The 10000-nt window shown below is 41.3% G+C and overlaps 2 protein-coding genes across 2 annotated transcripts; one reads left to right on the top strand and one right to left on the bottom strand.

Moving 5' to 3' along the window:
- The first annotated feature begins 1113 nt into the window (after positions 1–1113).
- SARC_00204 (hypothetical protein) lies at positions 1114–6546 on the top strand. The gene is made up of 10 exons (XM_014306125.1): positions 1114–1420; positions 1677–2209; positions 2842–3005; positions 3395–3593; positions 3793–4244; positions 4411–4583; positions 4810–4881; positions 5061–5150; positions 5357–5402; positions 5627–6546. Exons 1-10 carry the CDS (start codon positions 1214–1216, stop codon positions 5632–5634), a joined length of 1944 nt encoding a protein of 647 aa, XP_014161600.1. The 5' UTR covers positions 1114–1213; the 3' UTR covers positions 5635–6546.
- Positions 6547–7629: 1083 nt separating this feature from the next.
- Positions 7630–9815, bottom strand: SARC_00203 (hypothetical protein; the record flags this gene model as incomplete). The annotated part of the gene is made up of 8 exons (XM_014306124.1): positions 7630–7824; positions 7862–8244; positions 8397–8487; positions 8638–8723; positions 8854–8938; positions 9158–9287; positions 9472–9633; positions 9787–9815. The coding sequence occupies 8 exons, from the start codon at positions 9813–9815 to the stop codon at positions 7630–7632; spliced, it is 1161 nt and encodes a 386-aa protein (XP_014161599.1).
- Between the last annotated feature and the right edge of the window lie 185 nt (positions 9816–10000).

The raw sequence follows: 10000 nt of genomic DNA, 5'->3' as shown, positions 1-10000 counted from the left end.
TGTATAGATATATATATCTATGTATATATCGATATATATATATATATTTATACATATATATATATAGAAGTATATGTGTATGTATATAATATGTATTTATGTATGTATGTATGTATGTATATATATGTGTGTGTGTGTGAGTGTTTGTGTGTGTGTGTATTTATATGTATGTTTGTATGTATGTGTAGATATATCTAAATTATATGTGTGTGTGTTTGTTCATATATATATATGTATGTGTAGATATATATATATACTTTTTTTTCAAACATGTGTGTGTTTGTTAATGTAAATATATATGTGTGTGTGTTTGGTTTGTGCGTGTGTGTGTGTGTGTTTGTGCATGTATATATAAATATATACGTTGATGTATAGATAAATATTATGTACAAATATTACATATGTGTGTTTGTGTGTGCGTGAGAGAGAGAGTGTGTGTGTGTGTTGTTTTTTTTGTGTTTTTTTTCTGTCTGTCTGTGTGCTTGTACGCTCGTCTGTGTTTTTGTGTTAGTGTGTATGTGTAGTTGTAGGTGTGTATTCAAATACAATTATAATGTATAGGTGATACGCACAGCATTCGTTTAGAACATAGAATTCTATGAGTTCTTGTTGCCTTACTTGTTTGTTTGTGTGAAGAATGTACATCATTTCATAATGATGTTCAAATCTAGAGATCTACATAGGATTCACTATTCAGTCATGTTCAGTTGTTTGTTTGAGTTCATTTTATAGTTTTCGGCTCGGAAGGGTTGAAAGTATGTGTGTGAATGTATAGCATCTGGGATATTTCCTTTGTAGTGCCCGATAGCATGTTCTCTACTTTTATTTTGCAATTTCCTCTATATATTTTCGTGGGTACGCATATATTCGTACATAATGTAAATGATTTACTATCTTCGTAATTCACATAATCCCACGCAATTAAGTCTGTATTGATTGGTATTTACATTTTTGCGTAACTTAAATTGCAAAATCATCTGGCCCGCTTAACTAATGACAAGTATGAGAAGACTGTTGAATGTTTATTACTTTGCTTGAATGTATCCTGTCTTTTTGTGATGTCTACTCACCTGTAGACGCTCCTTCGTGTATTGTTTGTACACACCACTCGCCAGGTATCAGGGAGACTTGGCGTGGATGTGGTAAGGTATTTCGTAGCGACTGGATCTTGCTGTTACTGCTAGGCACCTTGACTGCCGCTATAAGCTTCTGCATGGATATGATAGCCGACTTCTTATTGGTACAACGGACTGTTATCTTTGAAAGTAATTTTGCCCCTTCGGCCGTGTCGAAGTATGTCGTGTGGGTTTTATACATGCAAGGTCTGCTCCTGGTGGCTGTACTGGTAACTCGTGTGCTCTCCACGCAAGCCATCGGATCGGGGATACCAGAAATGAAAACAATTATGCGTGGATTCGAGGTGAGCCCGGCATTGAAGTCTACACTCCAAACGCCACATACGATTTCTATAAGCATCCCCCAAGTACTTTGGTCGGGTTTTTAATCTCAATTTCTTGATTGATTCTTATTAGGCTTATGGTGGGTTTTATTACGTGCAAAATTACGTTGAAAGTGTGTAAAGCGGATTTGCTTGCGCGCTAAGTGTGGCATAACATCATGCATTCGTACTTTTGAGATTTCAAAGCTAAACCTGTGCTTTCTATTTCATTTCGAAGATGCCAGGGTTTCTCAATATGAGAACATTCATCGCAACCATCGTGGGCCTCACCTTGTCCGTGGGTAGTGGTATACCGATAGGAAAGGAAGGACCCTTTGTCCACGTGGCCTGCATGGTGAGCAATGGTCTCATGCAGCTCCCATGCTTCAAAAGTATTTATCTCAACCAACATCACAGGCTGGCAATCTTCTCTGCAGCATGTGCAGTAGGTGTGAGCTGTAATTTTGCGGCGCCCATTGGGGGTGTAATGTTTAGTATCGAAGTTACAGCAACTTACTTCGCTGTGAGTAATTACTGGAGAGCCTTCTTCTCAGCGGTGTGTGGAGCGTTCCTATTTCGTCTGCTGGCTGTGTTCTTCACTACCGAGTACACGATCACGGCCATGTTCACCACCGGATTTGATAGATTCCCGTTTGATGTTTCGGAGATGATAGCGTTCGTCTTTGTCGGGGTTGTGTGTGGTTTCTTGGGGATTCTGTTCATCTGGCTACACGGCGTTGTCATTCGCTTCAGGGCGTGGTTGCATATCAAGTAAGTTGTTCACTTGTCTATAGCCTCTTTTACAAATGATCATGGCGCGTGGTGACGTGGAACTCTATTTGCGTTGGTCCGCCTTCTTCGATCCGGTCCGCCAAAATCCGTTTCCTCAACTTTTTCTATCTATTTACAGAACACCGTCGAGTTGGTATAACCAACTATTTATATACGTGCTTGCCCATTTATTTATATGTCTGGGTTTACACTTTGATCTACACCATATACGTAAAGGTCACAAATACTCAACTGCAGATTTGGGTATCTTTCTTTTTTATACGTACGTTCAATCTTCCTATAAACATGAAATTAGAATGTACGTGTACACATCTACAAGTCTAGTCTTGCACAGATGCATGTTTACAGATACGTGTTGATAACGTGCATGTGTTCTCCATATTGGACCAACACGTATTTTAAACCATCATATACACGGATTTGTTCTCCCATAGATGCAAACCAAACTAAGCCACATTCTTACGATAGGTAACCATTTAAATACGTCAACATGTGTCTAGATATATGCCGCACCCTCGGTTGTGGCAGATCAAATTCTGCATGTTACGAGAATGTGCTCGACGGTGGAAACTATATATTACTAACTTAGAGTTGATATACGTTTCGTGTAGATTTCCATTCCTACAGGAGTCAGTGGTACTCTATCCGATGATAATATGCTGCATCGTAGCTACCTTGCAATACCCAGGCTTGATTGGTCGGTATATGGGGTTTCCGCCGAAGGTCGCTATCGACCACCTCTTCTCCTCAGATCCTCTTGATCACCAGGATCAATGTATGTACTTTATTTCATTTTCCGCCAGAATTACTACCAATACTTTATATTGAGGAGAAACTACGGTCAATTGTACTACCAATATCTATTTTGCATGCGATTTTCCACAATACCCACCATTGTGTTGCTTCGGTCAGACTTTGTTGTGTATCAATATCTTCGTACTCTATATGTATCCGTTTTAGCTCACGGTAGACTATTAATGTGCTTGTCCCCCTTTCTGTTCAAATCATCATCGACGATCTAGTTTAACGAGATTGTTTTCAGATTCACAGCTAACATTTTACCGCATGCAAGGTTGTACATTAATCTCGAGACTGTTTGCATGGCCAGATTTTCTGCACATTTTAATATCTTTGTACTCTCATTTATTCACTTCAATCGCACAGGGGACCATCCGAACGTCTTGGTAGCGCTTTGTGTGTTCTTCTCGCTAAACTTCATCATGACAGTGTTCGCCGTCGGCCTCGCAATTCCTGCGGGAGTCTTTGTGCCCGTCTTCCTCATGGGAGCTACTTTTGGACGCCTCGTAGGTGAGCTGATGCTGGACTGGTTTCCCAATGGAATCGACGTAACTGATCCAAGCAGGTTCGTAGCATTAGAATTCATATCATCTCTGTTAAATTTGCAAACACTTCGAGCGACGTGTACGTTGTACGTCAGCGGGCAAGATGCGTTCAGATAAAATTGATTCTATCAACCATGACGTTTTTCCCAAAAAAAAAAATTATGCGGTCGCCTGTGCTCGAAAAGCAATGTTCACCCTTTGCTCGAACTTCCTTTCCAGTATTATAATTCCAGGAGGTTACGCAATCGTCGGGGCCGCGGCGCTCAGTGGGGCGGTAACTCACACCGTATCGACATCTGTCATAGTATTTGAGCTCACGGGACAGATAGATCACATTCTGCCTGTTATGATTGCCGTCCTCGTTGCCAATTTGATAGCGCAGCTGTCAGTGCCTTCCTTTTATGAAAGTATCATTCAGATCAAGAACCTGCCATACCTTCCTGATCTGCTCACATCCAAGCAGTACAAGCTCACGGCGCAAGATGTTATGCAGCAAGTAAATTACTTCATACATCCGCAGGCTACATATCGACAGGTTCGATTGATACTAGTTGAATGTGTACTCGAGTCTGTGCCTGTGGTAGCCAGTAAAGAAACTATGATACTTGTTGGAAGTATCAGCAGGTCTGCTTTGGAAGTTCTGGTGGGAGACGGAGTACAGACAGTTCCGAGTATGTGTCAAGAAGGCATGTGTGGCCGCATCGTACCTTCACGCATTGTATTTCGTTTCTGAAAATACTTTTACTCTGTGTCTTGGTCCGGAGAGCAGTACGAGCGTACAAAGATTAGTCAGTTTGTATCTCTACTTATACTAGTATTTATAATACCTTGGGTCAGATACTCTGATGTCGACATCAGGTGGACGTGGCTATATACCGCTGGATGAAGAAAGCTCTGCAGCGAAAGATGCTGCAAATGCTAACATGGGAGATGATGAAGTAGTCCCGTGGTGGAGAGTCAAAATTGAAACTGCTCCAGTGCAGATGGTAGCTGAATCACCGGTGGTTAAGGTACGACATCGGTAATTTGTATTTAGGAGGCTGTTGATTTTCTCTCAATAACCCGCATTTTAGTCGAAACCTTTCGTGAAAGTCTTTGAATTGCGCAACTTACACTGAAAACTATTGAAAAAGATGACCCTCTAGATACGAAGAAGCCGGAAGGAACTACCTCGTTCACCTCATGACTGAAAATCCACCACCTTTATGCTCACATATTGCGCCATTCTGTCTGTAGGTTCACCAAATGTTCGCGCTTATGGCACTAAAGCATGTGTACATCACTCGGATGGGAAGGCTGGTAGGAGTGGTATGTGCCGGGAATACTCGTTTGTTTTTTTTGTTAGAAATCTAAGATACTAATATGTTACTGAACTATTTTTCCTGCGTGCCGGATGTTATCTGCATCCGTATTTCAAGCGAGAGATTGGAACGAACTGTCAGTATAGTATCGAAGTTCTGCGTATCTTTGCTTTCGAAATATCACAGATATCATTGGCGGCTCTCGCAGAATCCATTAAGCATCCGAAAGTGTCTACTTTAAAACGTCGTCGTCGTTTGAGCATCCAGGAGGCACAGGTATGTGTGGTTAGAGAGTATGCTCAAAGCGTATGAGGATTATGAATCCAGTGTGTCTGTCTTCATTGATATCGAAAGCTGTTAAACGGTTGAATTTCTTGGTCAGTGTGTTGTAAGAATATCATTTGGTCTTGAAGTCTATGTCTTGGGAATTGCGTATTTAATCCTCCATGTCTCCCTTCTTCTCTACAACGCGCTACATTCAGGCTCGGGCGGAGGGACATCGGGAAGGCACGGAAGACGTTAGTAACGGTACTTTATTTTATTTTTTATTACAGCATCTGCAATGACCTGTGTATGTTATATTGGTTGAGATTGGTCACAGAAACATCGAAAATTTATTTATTTTTTTATACTATATATAGTTGCTAGCTCAATTGACTCGATACAAGAACACTACTCGGTCGCAAATTACACAAACCCCTGTGCAAAAAAAAACATAAAACACTAACAATACCTTTTTTTTCTTCCATCAGCTCCATGAGGAATAACACACTCTGTGGAGAGGGTAGAAAGATATAGCTGTAGAGAGGGTAGAAAGATATAGCTGTAGAGAGGGTAGAAAGATATAGCTGTAGAGACGGCATCGATTCGTGGTGGCAGCGCAGGTACCCTGTCTAATTTCTGCTGGAATAACCCAAGGATAGAGATGTCTGTTCAAAAATAGAATAGCATCTGTTCAGATGTCTTGGCTGCTATTTCAGTTTGTTTGGCTGATATAGGTTCAACATGTCTGCGTTCCGAGGCGCTAGGCTGAGCATTCGTTAAAGGCAAGTGAGAGATGACCGAGAAAAAAACTCATCTATTACGAGAATTGTCTCAGACAGTTTTGACTGTCTCAATTGTGGACTTCGATTTATTCCGTGTTGAGGCTCTCATGTACTAGTTCGCATAAACCTCATCAGTCTGCATAAGATCAATCAACAAAGTTATGTTTTAAAATGTAACACAGTAGCGAGATCACGTGTTTGAACTTCCAAGTTTAGGATCAAGAGGCGCAATCGGCGGAAAGAATTGACGAGCGCTCAAGTGACAGTGAGGATCGTTCCACGGCGCAGATTGAAGTCCTGCACGGCGCAAACCAGGACTTCAGTTGCCGGGTGCGAGCAAAGCCAAAGTTGCCTGTACGCTATAGATTATGTTTTTTCGTAGCAAATTTTGTCCTACCGCACAGGCCGGGACTTTAGCTGCCACATACGAGCAAAGCCGAAGTTACCTAAACGTCATAGGTTTTGCATCCAGAGAGTGAGGATCATCCTGCTGCGCAGAAAGAGACTTTAACTGCCAGATGCGAGTAAAGCCGAAGTTACCTGTATATCATAGGTTATACAGCAGACTCTACCACATTTCAGTGAAGCAAATTAACAAATTAAATTGGTTTACCTTGATGCGGGTATGTCTTTTCTTCAACAGCCTCGTCCATATTTTAGAGAAGCGAATATACTCACTGAATTGGTTTGTCGATACGAATCTGAATTTCAGTTGTCCTTCGTGTTTCTCTCGGGTTGCGCTTGTGAGTATGTGACATCCAGAATATAAACTCGCATTATCAGGACAGATTGGCATTAGATTTCTCAAGTACCTATGATGAAAAGCTATACTGAGGTAACAAATGAAACAATATCTGTGAAAAACAAGTAAGAATATCACTTGGTACCAAGTTAGGCAAGCGTTGCGAAGAATCAATCTTAGTATTTGCAGTAAAGCGCCTCATCCCAGCGTATCGCGAGTTTAATTCAAATTCAAAAGGATCAGTGCAACGCTGTCATACTCATCCGTCAAGTCCGTGAATTGATGACAACTAACAAGGAAATCGATGGAATAACCGAGGAGCTAAGCCGCGTGAGGGTGTTAAACCTGTAGGAATTTCTGCCGCGATGCCTTTTAAGGATCCGAGGTAACAGATTTAAAAGTGCAGGTGGCAAGTTATACGGAGGTAGCTGCTGATATTTTATCTGCGAAACACAAGTATGGATATCACTAGGCAAGTGGGGCAGGCGGTGAGCAGAATCTGTCAGTATTTGCAGTAGTTCACCTCATCCCGGCACATCGAGAGTTTTAATTTGTATTCAAAAAGATCAGTGATTCGCTGCCGTAATCATTCCGTAAGTCGGTGAATTGATAACAACTTACCAGCAACTCGAAAGCTTTACTAGAGTAATCGAGGAGTTGGCCACATGTGGGTGTCAACCCTGTAAAAGTACTGCCGCGAATGTTTTTAAATGACCCGAGACAACAAAATTATAAGGGCAAGTGCCATACGCTCCATGTTTGTAGACTAGCGTGATGGGGAGTACGATGTCAAGTCACGTTGATAGCAACGAGCGAAGTCGTTGACATACTTTGCACTTCAATTGTATCCGCAATTGAATAAAACTGTGGCAGCTCGATAATTTGGTTCATCAATAGCCTCGACCCCTCCTATCTGCGCTTCTGCTTCTCACGCGTCTTCGATTTCTAGAGCTATCCCGCCTCTCGTCTAAATCTCTGCTTCTCTGTCTATCACGTCCAGTGTCTCTATTTCCATATCGGTCTGCACTCCGACTGTTGTTCTTTCTGCTTCCATCGCGCTCTCTGCTTCTGCTTCTACTCCTATCTCGTGATCTGTACCTACGTGCACCACTCGATCTTTCACCCTCCCTCCTTCTGTCTCGTTCCCTAGACCTTCGACCTTCTCTGTCAGAGTTATCAATCCTATTCCGATCTCGTACTTCATCCGTCGTACGATCTGTTACCTCGCCATTCCTAGCTTCACCTTCGAGTTTTGCTCCAGATCGATTCTTGCCGTGCTGCATATCTGCTGTATGCCGTGCGTTACCATCTCGACTTCTACTTCTTCGCTTACTCTCGTGTCTATTATCTGCTACTGTATTTTCAATCCTTTTAGTATTTACGTCTGAACGCTCAGTTCGATCAGTATAAGCGCCGTCATTCTTCGCAACTTTCCTCATCATCTCCATTGGGTCTTTCTCGCTTCCACTGCCGCTGTCAGAGATGTGAGTGGCTTGCTCTAACAATTTCGCTCGACGTGCCATGATAGTTTGCCGCTCCTCCTCAGAAACACCTAGCTTCTCGGACAATTCCCCCTCTTTACCTGATTAAATATCAAAAAGATGGCAATTGAACTTTGCTAAACATAATAATAGTTGTGGAAAAATCACGTCGCGCAGTGAATAGTCTAGCCTGATTTAGCGGGCTGCTAGACTGCAAGTGTTGTAGAAACCATGTCGTGATGTAATAGTTTACCTGAGTTCCGTGAAGCTGTCTTTATCGCCTTCTCTGCTCTTCTGGCTTCCTTTGCAAGTGTTTTGGCCTTTTTTTGTATCGCCTTCCCCTCCTGTGAGTGGTTCAATACAGAGAAAGTGAACCAATGCGTCGAAGTCAACGATAAAAGCAACGCAGAAATGTGAGCAACTGCTTTTGACCTTTTTCGTCCCAAACTAGATTGTATGTAGTTTAGATTCATTCTCAATATCAACTACGATACCTTCATTGCTGCCTTCTCGGCCTTTTTCGCTTTCTTCTTCTCCTTCTCCAACTTCACGAAATCAGCGGGGGCCACAGATATTTTCTCTGCAATGTAATTATCATATCGATTTGGTTTCAAGATTAGTTGAGTAGATCACTTAAATGCGATAAATCTTCTATGGCATAAAAAAACCATGTATAGCAATTTTGAATGGAAACGAAACGAGCACTATACCTTCAGGCTCATCTTCATCAGAACCGGGAGGTTTGGGACCACGGTACTTCCCCACGTGATCAACAGAGAGTGTTTTGCCACACACCTGGGTGGCGATACAAAATGCCAGCATAGACGGATATGAGCAGAGTGGGGGCAGCTTGTCTTTATTTTAAAAACAAATCGCGGCCCTGGACATAGGAGCGAAAATCACAGATGCACCATCATATTGCAAAAATGTAGTTCAATATTGATGTACAACACGGAATTAATGAAAATGATAAGTTGGTTTCATCGGGACGTGCAAACTTTTTGATGTGGTTACCTTAGCTCCATTGAAATTATCGACGGCTAAATCCGTCGAACGCTGATCTTCATAGGCTATAAAACAGAAACCTTTGGCTTTTCCCGTTGCTTTGTCTCGAACCATGTTAAGATCCATAATCTCCCCAAATCTATTGTAAGCACAATAAATGACATCCAGTTTAGAATGCAACAAGGCAATTAAGCCTATTCATGGCAATGGTAATAGATCATAATAAAGATAGTGCATATCAAGTAACATCTTCGAAATGGACGATAATCAGAGACGTTGTCTTAAACACCTATACAGAAAGTTTACATTCACAAACCACTTACTGTGAGAAGATGCAGATGATATCTCCTTCGGTCAGGTTGTAATCCAGGCCGCCGACGTAGATGTAAGCACTGTGGCGATACTGTTCGTGCCATGATGCCGATGTTCCGGCGACCCGACTTTTAAGCTCATTGGTATTGAGATCTTGTACTCCCTTGACCTTGCTGTGGTAGTGGTTACGAGATAGATTTCATCGACAACAGAACAAAAACATTGTTGCGATCAAAATGTCTATAAGTATGCTTCTACATAAGATAATTTGATAATTTTGTATTTATCCAAAAGGTGATACATTCCATATATTTAGATCGATACACATTAATATTCGCGCCAGTTTATATGTCATTATAATGGTAAATATATTATGTATTCCTACGACTATATATGTGCCTATACATATATATATATATACATATATATATATATATATATATATATATATTTATGTATATATATAATATAATATATATATAATACATATATATATATATATATATGTGTGTGTGTGTGTGTGTGTGTGTGTGTGTGTGT

This window comes from Sphaeroforma arctica (assembly GCF_001186125.1).
Source record: "Sphaeroforma arctica JP610 unplaced genomic scaffold supercont1.5, whole genome shotgun sequence".
NCBI classification, from domain to species: domain Eukaryota; class Ichthyosporea; order Ichthyophonida; genus Sphaeroforma; species Sphaeroforma arctica.
This window is presented reverse-complemented; position numbering and strand designations above follow the sequence as displayed.